Below are 17,145 nucleotides of genomic sequence, written 5' to 3' on the forward strand. Positions count from 1 at the left end.
GAACAAATTACATATAAAATCTTTTTATATTGACTGTGGATTCGAAAGTTTTCTCTTGAGTAATTTTACACTCTGAAATGTATTCCTACATTAATAACTCTGGGGATACATCTACATACACATTATCCTCAATAAAGCAATGTTGTTCCTCAAACTTAATCTTGTTGTAATTTCATAAATTCGTCAAACATCTGGTTTCATGAAATTTTCTAGCACCGTTTTGGAAGGTCACGAAGCAATAGAGGGTAGAGGTCAAAAAAGTTAAGTACAAAGTTTAACTTAATGTAAAACATATCAACAGTGTTTCATTGATCAATCAACCCATTGAACTGGTCGATGAACCTGATGAAATAAAACAGCCGGTTAACAGTAGTTGTATATTTGAGAATTTTCACCCATCACCCGCTTCTCATTGAAAAAAAACGGCTGGAGTAGATAACGTAAATGCTAGAGTTGTTCAAGATTGCTTCCATGTGATTTGTCACATCCTGCTGGACCTTATTAATAAATCATTGATAACTGGGTATGTGCCTCAAGTATGGAAAGAGTCTTTAGTTGTTCCCATTCAAAAGATTGCTGGAACGATTAAAGCCGAAGGGTTTCGTCCCATCAACATGTTGCACACGTTAGAGAAAATCTTGGAACTTGTTGTTAAAGGCCAGCTGTTGGAATATTTGAATCGTAATTCTTTGCTAATACCAGAACAATCCGGATATCGGGAAGGCCATTCCTGTGAAACCGCATTGAACTTGGTTTTAGCAAAATGGAACGAAAAACTAGAAGATAAAGACACGATTGTTGCTGTTTTCTGGATCTAAAACGCGCTTTCGAGACAATTTCTAGGCCCTTGTTGTTGAACACGATTAAGCGCTTTGGAATTACAAGTACTGCATATAAATGGTTTGAAAGCTATTTGTGTGACAGAACTCAACGGACTATTTTTAACGATTTCATTTCCAGCCCCGTAGGGAATAATCTTGGAGTACCTCAGGGAAGTGTATTAGGGCCCATTTTATTTATTATGTATATCAATGAAATGCGACGAGTTTTACGATATTGCGATATTAATCTTTTTGCTGATGATACTGTGTTATTCATTGCAGCTAAGAATGTATATGAGGTCGTTTTACACTTGAATGGATATTTGCGATCTTTAAGTAGATGGTTGAAGTATAAGCAATTAAAATTGAACATAAGTAAAAATAAATATATGATAATCACGCGAAATCGCATAAATGAAAACGTCTCTATTGTAATTGATGATGAGACCATTGATCGCGTTCGGGAGATTAAATATCTTGGCGTGATTATTGATGATAAACTTAAGTTCAATACTCACATTGACAATATCATCAAGAAAATTGCCAAGAAGTATGGAATCTTGTGTCGACTAAGAAACGATTTAACTATTTGCAGTAAAATACAGCTATACAAATCAATCATCTCTCCTCATCTGGACTTTTGTTCTTCCATTTTGTTTTTGGCCAATGAAACACAAATATCGAGATTACAGCGCTTGCAGAATAAAATAATGCGTTTGATTTTACAATGCAATAGGTTCACTTCCTCATATTTGATGCTGGACGCTTTGCAATGGTTACCTGTGAAGCAAAGAATTGTTTTTTTAACTATGGTGTTCATTTTTAAAGTAGTTAACGGTTTGCTGCCTCGATATTTGTGTAATCGAGTTGAAAGAGGAAGTGACTTTCATAGATATAATACTAGAAACGCGAATGAAATAAGAACACCACTTTTCTTAACGTGTGCTTCACAAAATTCTCTATATTTTAAAGGAGTAAATGTTTTCAACTCGATGCCAACACATATGAAACGTGCAACAACACTAGCGGAATTTAAGAGAAACTGTATTTCACACGTTAAGGCTGTGTTTTCCTAACAGCTGAAAGTTTTTTTTTTCAATTTTTTTTATGACAAATATGTTTTGACTGACAACGTTTTATACAAACGGATATCTTAATGTGAACAGTTTTCTTGATTTTTTTTTTGTTTTTAATATTTTCAACCTGACGAAGTTTTTTTAAACGGATTATATTGTTTATACAATTTTGAACAATTTTTGATTTATGTTATATTTTTTGTTTTCAATTTGTATTCGTCTCTATTATGTCTATCATGATCTTGGTGATGATGGACTATTTTTATTTTTTTGTTGTTTTTGTTTTGTATTAGTTAAAAAAAAAGTAGTCTACAAAAGTTTGAGCCCCGCGCGCATTTCACAGATATAAAGGATATAAAATAAAAGTTTTTTTTTTAAGAGCCGGTCTAGGAATTTTTCGTAAATGAAAATTTTTCGACTTCTCTGGATGAGGATATTTATTGTCAATCCAAAACAAGGCTGGCGGTTGGACTTGTGCTTTGGTGGACCAATTGGCTGCAAGAGGTCTGGTCGGGACCGTATCGGCTCTGTGGCGGACACGACTGGGTATCGGCTTGGGTTGTTTTTGACATTGCAATACTATATATGAATTTATATCTGTAAATAAAATCATTTCGTTTTCTTTTGTTAAACTGGTTTCAATGCTGAGGAAAATAAATTATCTTTTAGATAACTCGTCTTGCTCAAACCTCTGTAGGGGAAGGAGGCGGGACCATCATCATCATCATCATCATCATCATCATATAGAAGTACGAACCGGAGAACTATAATGAAAGAAAACTTTGGCATGGGAACCAGTATATTTATTACGAATAATGTAAAGAGTGCAAAAACCAGGAAAAATCAGGATCATTTCAGAAAAATCAGGATAAATTGAGTGTTCGTCAGAATATCAGGAAGCGTGTTAAAATCCTGAAAAATCAGAAATGTTGGCATCTCTGCTTACAACCATCATCACAGTGAATCATCGGATGCCACGTAAGAGAATCGTCATAACAGTGACAACAACTCTGGAAGAGATAGACACAGAAAGTAATCACTGAATATGACAATGAACGGTGCTCTAACAGCATCTTTCAATGCCTTTTTCAATGCTATAGGCGAATCAACTCTCCGAGTTAATTGGCGGCATGGGTAAATAAGCATAGGAATGAGCAGAACAAATCGTTGAAACTACGTCGAAAAACTTATCCGTTTGTAGAAAATGCTCATATATGCTACCGATTTCTGATGCAAAAAAGTTGATGGGATGAGCCTAGGGGCACGGACGGGATCTTGACATAGGACTGTAATTGTGTGTAGTAATTGCATTTAAATTGAGTTTTTCATTGTTCAAAATCTGTATTTTTTTCTCTTTTGATACATCAAATGGATGCCATGGAAAAACCGTTTCCTGTATGTAATTGTATCCTTTAGACGGGTTGGATGACATAACGTGGTAGAATTCGGTACCGCTGTTCAAAATGTACACGTTGGTATTTTTTGTTCTATTCAAAAATGTACACAAAAATACCATTAAAGCCATAACTACCCTTTTCTTCTGTTTATTCAATCATGTAGAAGAAGAGGCATCATGTAGCATTTTTAAACACAAGTCTAAATAGTTAAGACCTACATAAATATAAGCCTGAGTTAAATCAATCTATGACTACAAAAATATATTATAGATAAAAATATCTCTCTCGTTACCACTTTGTCCAGAACATTGTTTGTAATAACTTTATAGCCGTGTAAGATCGCGACTACTCAAGCTATCATAATCTGATTTACGTGGGTATACCCTTTCGATCTTTTAAATCAGCAGCCATTTGAATTCATTTATTGCATTTTCACATAACCAAACAACATACTCGATATTATGACATCCTGGACCACAATTACACAAATTGTTAGTAGTGAGACCTACATGATAAAAACATGAATTGAGCACAAATTGATTGGACAACATACAATATAATATAGAATTAATGCCTATTATCGGTAAATGGAGAATAATTCATTTTACGCATCAACTCACAATAATTGAGCTAACGCCCGAATCTAGGCAAAACAATTGCTCGTTGCGTCGAGGAGAAAGCGAGTGGATAGTGCAATCGAAAGAAAACATATCCAATTAAATCGTCAAATTGTTGACTTTTTTTACTATATTCACTGTTCATGTTTCAAGCAAAAAAATTCTGGTTAAATTTCCTGTTTAATGATATATAACACAACATATGTCGCAATAATCATTTTGAGTAATATGCGTTTGAAAACTCTTAACAAATCGTTACATTTTTCGTAGAGTGACCCCCTATATATAAATCAAATACATAGTCCTATGTCAAAAGTAGTTACACCATTGATGGAGGGCTGCATTGTTCCCCTACCGTAAACTCATCCACAATTTGCAAATGAGGAAGAGAGAGAGACACGAATTCAGTCTGATAGGGGGATCATTTCAATATGCCGTGAAGTTTATTTGACGGCGAAAAATGAAATGAACATGGGTAGTCGTAGAGCAGATAGCAACGAAAGCGTCCGGATTTGATTTATGTTGACAGAGAAACTGTTGGAGGAAGCAAAATCTCATTTCCAATCGAATGCGAAGGCCGATGGCTCCACAGTCCCCTGGCGATCCTCGGATGAATATGACTTTGCCGAGCCTTGGTTGTAGGTGAAAGGGTTGAATTGAAGTATTCTATGAAAATTTTTGAAAGGGAGGCGTTTTGAGATATAAATGTATTTAATATTAAATCCATATTTGAGCTTAACGGTGTATTGAAGATGTTATTTTGCCTTGATAGTTCATTAGCTTTCCGACAACTTTGTCGAACCCTCATATGGAATCAATTGTGCTTCAAATTGAGGATGCGGTAATGAAAATTGTTATTTTGGATAGCAGTCGCCATATGTACAAAGTTGAAACAAATCAGGACAAATTGGATCGGGACAGAGGCCGGTTAATTTGACGTGGAATTGCTCTGTTTATCAAACTTATCAATATCCATTTCAGGGCGTATCCATTTCAGTCTACAGAACAATTAAAAAGCTCCTTTCTGTGGAATTATTTCGGAAGGTATTGTGTGAACGGCCTGTATCGTACTTTTGTGACAACAGAAAGTTTTCAACGTAGGTTAGCTATCGTCATATTTGATTCAATTTAAACGTCAAGATTCGATTTTGATTTCTCGCACTCTGTTGTTATTTGTTGCGGGGGTTGAAATATAAGTTGGTGATGGATTCTGAATCGCACACCTATATTGTTGTCTTAACAACGAAACCGTGGTGAAAGATCATGTGAAAATACATTCGATAGATAAAAACTCCATCTACGTGGCAAAATATATGAAAGAAAGAAAAACGACAAATTGTGAAGCGGCTCGAACCAGTTCTCATCGTTAGATCAACTGGAAAAATATATACAAAAAGGTGTATTTTTTTCAATAGCGGAAATTGTTGAAAGAATTGCTCACACAGCTCTCATACTGAAAGTGAAAGTTCATATAAACGAAAAATAATAGATAACAATACTCTGTGTGCGGTGAAACGAGATTTGATTATTGATGCCATAAAAAACATCATGCTCGCGAATGAAGGTGTCGTTAAAATGATGCGTTGTCATTTCCCACCGTAGAAATAAACATGCTCTCTGTCAATCAACATCAGAACGGAGGGAAGCTGATAAACGTTCATCAATTTGGTGCCATTTTATTGTGAATTTATTGTCCCATCTCGAATACACAACCCATCATTGTTCAGAGAGATTGACTTGATGAAAAGCTTTCTGCTAACAAGCGTGTTTTAGGATTGAAATCATTTGAAGGGATTTTCATCTAGCGTAATATATTGTTGGGTGATATGTTATGTTCTCCAAGCACCCGTTTCGTTCATTTGGTGTCTCATTCCCTGTGATTCTAAGCTCCAGCACAGAGTTCTCCCGTTTGCAGTAAAAAGCAAACAAACAGGGTAAAACTATCGCCGGCGGCATGTCAAATGTGACAGATAAATCCTTCATTTCAGGCAAAATGTTCAAATATGTATGATTTTTTTTATTTCGGTACTGAATGTACTTTAATATCGTTTATGAAAGGATGAGATTTCACTCTCGTCTCATCTGGTGTGTATCAAATGAAAAATATAAGTTTTATTCGTCTCACAATAAGTTGTGACGATAGGAATATATGTTATTAACACAGAAGCTTTTCATCAGTATATTTATTCAGCAAACGTTTCCCTTCATCGCATGCGTTTCTTAACATTTCTCGATAATCGGGGAGAGGCTCATAATTATTAATACATACCTGTTGAAAATTATTCTTATTACTCCAAAATAAAATACATAATTTCTTTTCGGTAAATGCTGGTCACTGCAAAACGATGATTTTTTTTTGTAAACCATTGCGACTCCTATAATAACGCCAATATTAATACGTAAAGAAGACGAAGTTCTTCTAAGGATGGTATTACCATTTAAAAAAGAACCTTTGCCATTATTCCGTCAATGAAAATCGAGTTTCTCATGGCCGGATGTTCGTCGTAATCGATATCCAAATACCTAAAATTGAGAAACAAACAAAATGAAATGTCGTGCCAAGACAATGGAATCAATTTTCCAATTGCATATCATGAGATGAAAGATATATCTTTGGTTTAAATGGTCTTGTTTCTGAATAAACGAATCAACGTATTCTACGAATAAATCTTAGGTTAACTTTTCTACATCACAGATTGTTATCGAGAACATAAAGGGATATGAGAAAAGAATCAATTGGCCTGTTTCGCTTCGGGGTGAATTCTAAATTCTGAAGTAAGGCTCATGTCACATTAGGCGGATTTGCCGTCGCGGATTCCGCGAGTAAAACCGCAGCTCTGTCACACAGAGCGGGGCGGTTTTGGAAGCGAATTCATGTCGAGAAAAAATCCGTCGCGATATCCGCGGCGGCAAATCCGCCTAATGTGACATCAGCCTAAGAGCGTGTCCGCGAGTTTGTTAGCATTGCATTAGACGGAACGTGTATTTGACATAAGTCTCTAACATCGATTCGCTATCCAACTCTTGACGAGTAAAGTTCAGTGTCGGTATTGTGCGTTGCCACTTTTGCTATTGTGCTATTGGTACGAGTGTATCGTGTACGAGTGAAGGTCATTGCTGTCCGCGACCTGACCTTTTGTGAAGTGGAACGAAGGAACAAAGGAAGCAGCGCTCTTGCAGCGAGCCGGATTGCGGCTGTTGAACTGATTCGACATAACGGGATCGCCATCGCGTGACTGTCGCAAACGGGATTCATCATCACGTGGCTCCGCAAGCTATTCTTGCGCTATTGTGTTGTCTCCGTAGCGCGTAGCCTCTGTCTCTCCCTGATTAGGGCAGTAGAGTGCACTATTGGAACTACTTTTATATTAAGGTACACATATTTATTATTAATATTACTATTCAATTATTTGTTCATTGTTTAATTATATTATCATAATTTTTTTTTGCTATTTTTTTTTGAGATTATTGTTAAAATCAATAATAAATTAGAAATAAGACAGAAATTTTTGTAAAATGGAGAATAGTGGAGGATCTCCAGAGATGGAGATCTCCGATAATGAATCTTATACAAGATCTGGGAAAAAACATAAACGAGTCCCTCATAAGGAAGATAATTCTTCTGGGGACGAATCCGGTCATCCTACCAAGCCCCCCTCTAAGAAAATTGCAAGCCTCCCTTCTCAACCCACTGTTACTTCCACTCCCCCTCTCCCATCATCGATTTCGCTTCCCCCTTCTGATGCTTCCGATCCAACCCAATCCTCGTCCTCATCCTCATCCTCGCCCTCGTCCTCGTCCTCGTCTCCCCCCTCTGTTGTCACCGCTTCACGTGTCAGAGTTTATCCAGAAGATGCACCTGGAACTGGCCCGTGGGTTGTTTTCCTCCGGCCAAAACCGAAAGGAAAAAACCTTAACGTGATTCAGATCATGAAAGATCTGGCCAGATACACTTCTGTATCTGAAATTCGCAGGGTTAGACTGAACAAATTGCGAGTTGTCGTGAATGACCGGAAACACGCAAACGAGATTGTTGCTGATCAACATTTCACTCTCGAATATCGAACATTTATACCCTCCCATAACGTAGAAATTGAGGGGGTGATAACTGAAACGGGTCTGACGAGCGAACAAATAAAAGCAGAAGGAAAAGGCAAGTTCAAGAAGCTCCCCTCAATGGAAGTGAAAATCTTGGACTGTCGTCAACTCGGGAAACTTTTCCATGATGGGGACCAAACTAAATTTACGCCGTCCGAATCGTTTCGAGTCACCTTTGCTGGTGCCGCCCTCCCTGACTACGTTATGGTGGACAAATTGAGACTACCTGTGCGACTCTTCGTGCCAAAGCCCATGACTTGCAACAAATGCAAGTCAGTTGGTCACACTTCGGATTATTGTGCCAACAAGGAGCGCTGTGCCACTTGCGGAGAGCAACATGAGGGGAAATCCTGCAGTGCGACTGAGCATAAATGTCCATATTGCGGGGGATCCCCACACGAGCTCTCAGTTTGTGAAACTTACAAGAGTCGCTGGGAGAAACAGAAGCGCTCTTTAAAGGAACGCTCGAAGCGCACATTTGCGGAAATTTTAAAGGGCGCTTCGCCACTGGCCCAACAACAACAACAACCAATCTCAACACACAATACCTTTTCCACGTTGCCAGTTGATGAAATGGAAGCGGACACAGCTAGCGGGGGCACACCGTTTATTTTCAAAGGGAATCCCCGGCGCAAAAATGTGACCACTCCCAAAGTTCAAGAACAAGTCCCCACGGTTATATCCTCTGTTAGCTTGCCTAAAAAATCGAGTGCAGCGGACAAGCAAAATCAGGTTCCTCCTGGCTTCCGTGGGAATATTTCATCTTCGAACGACCCAGCACTCGAGGGGACATCAAAAACCCCAACTGTCCCTATTTTTCCGTCCAGTTCAACTTCCCAATCGGGATTTATAAAGTTGTCTGACCTTTTGGATCAAATCTTCAAGTGTTTAAATGTTTCCGACTCCATCAGAACCATTGTCATCTCAATACTTCCAGTATTAAAGACAATTTTGCAACAATTGATGCAAACATGGCCCCTCCTTGCAATGATTATCTCTCTTGATGTCTAATTCAAATAGAGAGGTCGGAGATATCACTGTTTTACAGTGGAATTGTCGTAGTCTTATCCCTAAATTGGATACATTCAAATTTTTAATTCATAACTTCAATTGTGATGTTTTTGCTCTGTCCGAAACTTGGCTTTCTTCGCGAGATGATATCTCTTTCCACGATTTTAATATTATACGCTTGGACCGTGATGATAGACACGGAGGGGTGCTATTGGGGATCAATAAGTGCCACTCATTTTTTGGAATTGACCTTCCACCTGTTGGAGGGATCGAAGCTGTTGCTTGTCATGCAAACATCAGAGGCAAAGACCTCTGTATTGTCAGCTTGTATTGGCCTCCGAGAGCTGCGGTTAGCCGCAAGCAACTTGTTGACATGTGCTCACTCCTTCCTGAGCCACGATTGATCTTGGGAGACTTCAACTCTCACGGAACTGCCTGGGGGGAACAGTACGACGACAATTGTTCATTGTTGATATATGACCTTTGTAACAGCTTCAATATGACCGTTTTGAACACTGGGGAAACAACACGTGTACCTAAACCTCCTGCTAACCCAAGTGCTCTTGACCTCTCGCTTTGCTCGAATTCACTATCGTTAGATTGCAAGTGGAATGTAATCCAGAACCCCAACGGTAGTGATCACTTGCCAATCAAAATTTCCATCACCATTGGGTCGAATTCTTCTGAATCTATAAACATGGCATATGACCTCACAAGACACATTGACTGGAAAAAATATGCGGACGCGATTGCTCTAGCCATCAATTCCAGAGATGGTTTACCTCCATTGGAGGAGTATAACTTCCTTTCTCGTTTGATCTATGACAGCGCGGTTCGCGCTCAAACGAAACCCATCCCAGGTTCCACTATTCGTCGAAGGCCTCCCAATCTATGGTGGGATAGCCAGTGTTCCAAGCTTTATGTAGAAAAATCGAATGCATTTAAAGCTTTTCGGAAACGTGGAACCCCTGAAAATTTTCAAACGTATTTAGCCCTTGAAGATCAATTTAAAAACTTAATCAAAGGGAAAAAACGTGCTTATTGGCGAAATTTCGTGGGAGGTTTGTCACGAGAAACGTCAATGAAAAAATTATGGAAAGTGGCTCGAAACATGAGAAATCGCTCTTCAACGAATGAAAGCGAAGAATATTCACATCGATGGATTTTCAATTTTGCACGGAAGGTTTGTCCTGATTCCGCTCCTGTAGGTGCGATCTTGATTCCGAGTTTTCGATGGTAGAATTCTCTCTTGCTCTGCTTTCATGTAACAATTCTGCTCCGGGATCGGATAGAATTAAGTTCAACTTGCTGAAAAACCTCCCTGATGTGGCGAAACATCGCTTGTTGAATTTATTCAATCGGTTTCTGGAGAATAATATTGTTCCAGATGATTGGAGATAAGTACGAGTTATAGCTATTCAAAAACCCGGAAAACCCGCGTCCGACTTCAATTCGTACCGCCCAATAGCAATGCTGTCTTGTATACGGAAATTGTTGGAGAAAATGATCTTGTTTCGCCTTGATCGATGGGTTGAAACGAATGGCCTACTCTCAGATACACAATATGGGTTCCGCAGGGGCAAGGGGACGAATGATTGTCTTGCGTTGCTTTCTTCAGAAATTCAAATGGCTTACGCCGAAAAAAAACAAATGGCTTCAGTATTCTTGGACATAAAGGGGGCCTTCGATTCTGTTTCTATAGAGGTTTTGTCGGACCAATTACACTTTCGGGGTCTGCCGCCTCTATTGAATAATATGTTATATAACTTGCTTTGTGAGAAACATTTGAACTTTTCTCACGGAGATTCGGCAGTAAGTCGGGTCTCTTACATGGGCCTCCCCCAGGGCTCATGTTTAAGCCCTCTTTTGTACAACTTCTATGTAAGCGACATCGACAATTGCCTTACACAAAATTGCAGCCTAAGACAACTTGCAGATGATGGAGTGGTGTCTGTCGTAGGATCAAACGAATCCGACCTGCAAGGACCCTTACAAGATACTTTGAACAATTTTTCAACCTGGGCCATTGGGCTAGGGATCGAATTCTCCACGGAGAAAACAGAGATGGTGGTTTTTTCTAGGAAGCATAGACCAGCAAAACCAAAGCTTCAACTTTTGGGTAAACCGATCACTCATGCTATGTCATTCAAGTATCTTGGTGTCTGGTTCGACTCCAAATGTACTTGGGGGCCCATATTAGGTATCTGAGTAAAAAATGTCAACAAAGAATAAACTTTCTCCGTACAATTACCGGCACCTGGTGGGGAGCCCACCCAGAAGATCTTATTATGTTGTATCGAACAACTATTCTCTCAGTGATGGAGTATGGCAGTTTCTGTTTTCAATCAGCTGCCAAAACACACCTCATTAAACTCGAGCGAATTCAGTATCTTTGTCTCCGTATCGCGTTGGGATGTATGCCCTCAACGCATACCATGAGTCCCGAGGTTTTGGCAGGCCTACTCCCACTAATAGATCGCTTCAATTTATTATCTCTTCGGTTCTTCATCCGGTGTAAGGTTGTGAACCCATTGGTGATCGGAAATTTTGAGCAGCTGATCGAGCTAAATTTTCACTCCGTATTCATGAGTTCATATCATGAATTCATCTCCATGCAGGTTGATCCTTCTTCGTATATTCCCAACCGTGTTTGTTTCCCTGACTACATCAATTCCTCTGTGCATTTTGATCTGTCCATGAAGCAAGATATCCATGGATATTCAGATTACCAACGATCGAGGATCGCTCCAACGATCTTCGATGAAAAGTATGGGGGTATCAATTGTGATAATATGTACTTTACTGATGGGTCCACTATAAACGAGTCCACAGGATTTGGAGTGTTCAACGAATTTTTTAGCACCTCACACAGTCTTCAGAATCCTTGCTCAGTGTATATTGCTGAATTGGCAGCAATTCATTGGGCGCTGGACAGCGTCGCCTCACGACCTGTTGAACACTATTACATTGTAACGGATAGTCTTAGCTCTGTCGAAGCTATCCGTTCAGTGAGGCCGGAAAAGCACTCGCCGTACTTCCTTGAGAGAATACGAGAAATTTTGAGTGCTTTATCCTGACGCTGTTATGTCATTACCTTTGTCTGGATCCCTTCACATTGCTCCATTCCGGGTAATGAGAGGGCTGACTCATTAGCAAAGGTAGATGCAATTGAAGGCGATATTTATCAGCGTCAAATCGCCTTCAATGAATTTTATTCTTCAGTCTGCAAAAATACCATCGCTAACTGGCAACGCAAGTGGAATGAAGATGAATTGGGCCGGTGGTTTCACTCGATTATCCCTAAGGTTAGCCTCAAACCGTGGTTCAAAAGTCTAGACTTGAGTCGAGACTTTATTCGCACCTTCTCCCGACTCATGTCCAATCACTGTTCGTTAGATGCACTACTCTTTCGTTTCAATCTTGCCAGCAGCAATCTCTGCGTTTGTGGCCAAGGTTATCACGACATCGAGCACATTGTTTGGTCGTGCGAGGTGTATCTGGTCGCCAGATCGAATTTAGAAAACTCCCTTCGGGCCCGAGGAAGACAGCCCAATGTGCCGGTGAGAGATGTGTTGGCTCGGTTAGACCTTGATTACATGTCCCATATATATGTTTTCCTTAAAGCTATAGATCTTCGTGTGTGATTGTCCCTACATCCTTATACCCTCCTTTCCTTCCTTTGCGGGTAATTCCCCTTGCTATAAATAGTAGAATAAGTTGAAATGTATATACACTATAGATATACCGGAAACTGCGTGGGAAAGTCATCAAGGCCGTCAAGAGGAATCCAAATCTTTCAGACCGCGATTTGGCCAATAAGTTCCAGGCCGCTCACAGTACGGTGCGACGAATTCGTCTCCGGGAAGGAATAAGGTCATTCCGAGCCAGCAAACAGCCAAATCGGACGCTGAAGCAGAACAATGTGGCCAGAATCCGTGCTCGAAAGCTGTACGACCAAGTGCTGACCAAGTTCGACGGATGTATTCTGATGGACGATGAGACCTACGTGAAGGCGGACTTTGGGCAAATCCCAGGTCAAAAATTTTATTTGGCGACGGCTCGGGGGGATGTACCTGCAAAATTTAAGTTCGTGTTTGCGGATAAATTCGCCCGCAAGTACATGATTTGGCAGGGGATATGCAGTTGTGGACAGAAAACCAAAGTCTTTCTCACTGACAAGACAATGACATCAGAAGTCTACAAAAAAGAGTGCCTACAGAAACGGATTCTGCCGTTTATTCGTGCCCACGACCGTCCAGTAATGTTTTGGCCGGACCTCGCAAGCTGCCATTACAGCAAAACGGTTATGGAATGGTACGCAACGAACGGGGTCAGCGTAATACCGAAGGACCTCAACCCCCCAAACTGCCCCCAGTTCCGGCCGATAGAGAAATACTGGGCAATCACGAAGCGAAGGCTTGAGGCAAAGGGAAAATTTGTTAGGAACATGACTCAAATGAAGAACTGGTGGAATCAAATCGCCAAAACGGTGGACGAAAAGGGTGTGCGCCGCCTAATGTGCCGTATTACGGGAAAAGTACGAGAATTTATTCGAAACAGCAATGAATAAATTTTTTAATTTTTTTTTATGAAAGAGTAAAGAAAATGCTACATTTGTATGAAAAACTAATTATGAATTCGTTAATAAATGACTGAACTACACGCAATTGTTTGTGTTCCAATATTAAATGAAGCAGACTTTACGTGTTAAACATGTTGAAGCTTCTGCCTGTTGGGTACGAGTTTTACAATACTACTCAATTGAAGATAATTTACAGCTGATGCACAAATAAACTATGACAAAAGGAAATACTGAATTATTTTGAAAACAAAGACAGACGTAGGAAATGAGAAAAGGTAGAGGCTAGCAATGAACTATATTCTTTTTATTTTCAAATAAAACATTATCGTTCGCAAACAGGCGAGAACTTTTGAAAGGTTCGAGTAGTTTCCATAGATATTTGGTTTATTTTTTCCCAAATTGTCTAATTCGAATTTTCAATCAAAAATAAATGCAAGCAGATAGGGGTCGAGCAATGTTGCATTCAAATGATAAAATCAACAAAACATATATCGATATTGATAAAGCATTGGTATGAAATGGATACGAACATAAAAGCAATAATGAAGGTGAATTGGCAATGTTTTATGTCACTCTTGGTGAATTTTTCTAGCATCATTTTGGTACAGAGTTCCTGAGTAGGTGAGACCAGTCTTATAGCCAACACCAGCCTCTAAAGCAAAGTTCAAACTGTCTCTATAATGCTATTAGTTTTCCAGATTATTAGTTGGCCAAAGCCTCACTCTTATATATTAAAACTAGCTGATCCGGCAAACGTTGTTCTGCCTTAAAAATAATTTCTAGTGAAAATATGTTGGTTGTGAAATAATAAATAACTAATGCATTGTAAGTGTGTTTTAATATTTTAACGATCTAAAAAATTGAACGAAAAACGATCTAAAAAATTGAAAAAATTCGTTATCGCATTCAGAAGATTGGACGCTGGTTGAAATAACGTCAAACAGATGATTTGGATTGGTGTTCACTCAATTCAGTGAAAGGCTGGGTAGTCTTCATTCGTTGTCGGTTTCTGTAAAAATTCAACAATAATGGAACAAATTTCGGTGCAACGCGTTTCCTGCCTAACGTACCAAAATTACATGACAAGAGTTATATGATATACCTACTTCAATAATAATCTCACTGATGATAATACGGTGATTGTTCGAAATGAACAAAACACATATTTCTCAACTTTTTCATTGATATAACCATTTACTATTGGCATCCGTCAATAAAAAAAATCGTTAATAAAATAAATAACAATGGTTATTGCATGTAAACAATTTGTAATGAAAACTTTTTTTGTGTTATTTGTTTTTTTCAACTAAAGATTTTCATATGTGAGGGACTTAGAATGAAAGGGGTGTAAGTGATTTGATCGATTTCTCTACATCGACTCTCTCTTTTGGTCATAACTTAGCTGCAAATACATTCCCAGCTGTATTCGACATTGTGGAAGATAGATCAGAACCTCAACTATCGGATTATATAGCAGACTTAAATTTGAACGTTTTTGCAGTTGAGTTATTAACTAAAGAAAAAGTTGATGAAGAGAAATCGATCAAGTCACTTACACCCCTTGCATTCTTTTTATTATTTTTTTTTATTAAATCGTTTATTTTTACAGGCTCAGTTACATAAGTTTAAAGGAGCCAAACTTCTGACTGTATTGTTACAAGTATATATAAACATTTTTCCTTAATTCTAATGTTAATGGTGTAGAAAACCGATTATTCGCGGTCTACTCGAGTTTAGAAGGGTGACATATTTTCTTCAGGAAAAGGAAGGGATAAAAGGATATGTTGACAATGTTCACTCTCACATTCACACCCTTGTATTCTAAGCCCCTCATGTTGTTTCAAAGCGTGTTTTATGAGGTGTTATCGGTGATTTAGTACATCAACATCGATATTGCTGTTCAAGGATGTCGGAATGGGGTGGCGACGAATAGAAGTACATCATGAACCTCAGAATTTCTATGGTGTACATGAGCAATTATTCTGGATTTTCGCAGTCATATAACACTCCTATACTCGCGCGAAAAATCATAATTTGTGTTTTCTGGACTGTGCGCGTCTCTGTGATATTGTTATTGTGTATTTTCAGGCGTTATTGGTATTTATTCAAGAAAAAAATATATAATTGAGTGAAAAAACTCTCGAAAATATTTTTTCCTTAACTTCATTCATTTAATTCGGATACCTCATTGAAGCTCGGTCTGACAGACCTATACGCGAGTATAGGAAGGTTAATGATTAATGTTTCCTCCAATATTCCAGAATCTAGATGAACAACAACAGTAGAATAGAAAGCAGATTGCAAACTTATTATTACATGTTTGGTAACTATAGTCCATGGACTACCGGTGTTACCTCCCGGTGAGATTAGGTTAATTCATAACTAATACACGACCAGAGCAACTAGGATCTCTGCATTTACATCTACATCGGCCGGTTCGGAGCTGCATCACAAGATTGCATTACTCTCATTCGATAATTTGTCCCGTGAAAATCGAATCCTACGAACGTAACAGAAAACGTGTCAGCTACTCACCTGTCGCATTGTTCCCTGCGTTTCACCAGGCACATGTTTGGCACTATGTATGAGATGTCGTGCTATCAGTGCGTAGAAGATTGCAATAATGCAGAGAGGCACCGCGTAGTATGCTAGAAATTTTCCGAGCACCATGCCACGAGCATAGCCCGGTCCCCATTCGCCCGGAAACGGGTAGCAAAAGTCTATCGTAACGTCCTTGTTGACTTTCGCCGACTGCTCGAGGTCGGGCACGGATTGAGTGGGTGGCGGGAAGGGCGGAAGAGAAGAAAACAATGTAGCTGATATAAAATTGAACATGATAGATTTGCTTTTTCGTCGGGCGGGAAATTTATATTCCGTTATGGAGTGTGGCCAGCTACTGCTGTGTAATCAAATATGCTCCACTCACCCGGATATGTGTTCCAACGATGGCCGGAATGGCAAACACAATCGCCAGTACCCATATGAAAACTGCAATACTGATGGTCATCCTGGTTGCTTTTCGGCCACCACCTACGAATGGATCTGTTTTCAACACATTGCATACATTAGGAAAAAAGTGCCAGTAACAAACCATGGGCGTGAAACTTCCGCAATGGGTCCACGATAGCGAAGAAGCGGTCTCCGGACAAGGCGGTCAGCGTGAATACCGATACGCCGATTGAAACGTCTTTGATAAACTCGGACGAAGTGCACAACAAGCTGCCCCAGGGCCACGAATCCAGCGTGTAGACGATTGATGTAAACGGAACCGTTGTTACGATGAGAAGAAGGTCAGCTAACGCTAATGATAATATGTAGCTGCAACGATAGAATGACAGAGACCAACGCTGAAATGTCAGTGAAATTAATTTATAGTTGACAGTATTTTAAATTCATTTGTGTGGTGAATAAACAGGAAATGTTGCTATTAAAATGCTGGCGATAGAATTACGGCGTCACAATTTTTGCACTGACGCACTGGAATGTTGTGTGGAAGCTGTGTAGTCCCTTATTATTCTGGTAATTACCCTTACTGATACACGA

General features: G+C 39.3%; 1 protein-coding gene across 1 annotated transcript in view; it reads right to left on the reverse strand.

Moving 5' to 3' along the window:
- Positions 1-17,145, reverse strand: part of LOC129765068 (neuropeptide CCHamide-1 receptor-like) — a 143,518-nt gene that overhangs the window by 26,773 nt on the left and 99,600 nt on the right. Inside the window, exons 3-5 of the mRNA XM_055764906.1 lie at positions 16,694-16,920; positions 16,529-16,632; positions 16,138-16,353 (exon numbers count right to left, since the gene is read on the reverse strand). Of these exons, the coding sequence (XP_055620881.1) occupies positions 16,138-16,353; positions 16,529-16,632; positions 16,694-16,920 (547 nt within the window). The remainder of the gene's footprint in view (positions 1-16,137; positions 16,354-16,528; positions 16,633-16,693; positions 16,921-17,145) is intronic.

The sequence above is a fragment of the Toxorhynchites rutilus genome, chromosome 2, assembly GCF_029784135.1.
Source record: "Toxorhynchites rutilus septentrionalis strain SRP chromosome 2, ASM2978413v1, whole genome shotgun sequence".
Taxonomy (NCBI): domain Eukaryota; kingdom Metazoa; phylum Arthropoda; class Insecta; order Diptera; family Culicidae; genus Toxorhynchites; species Toxorhynchites rutilus.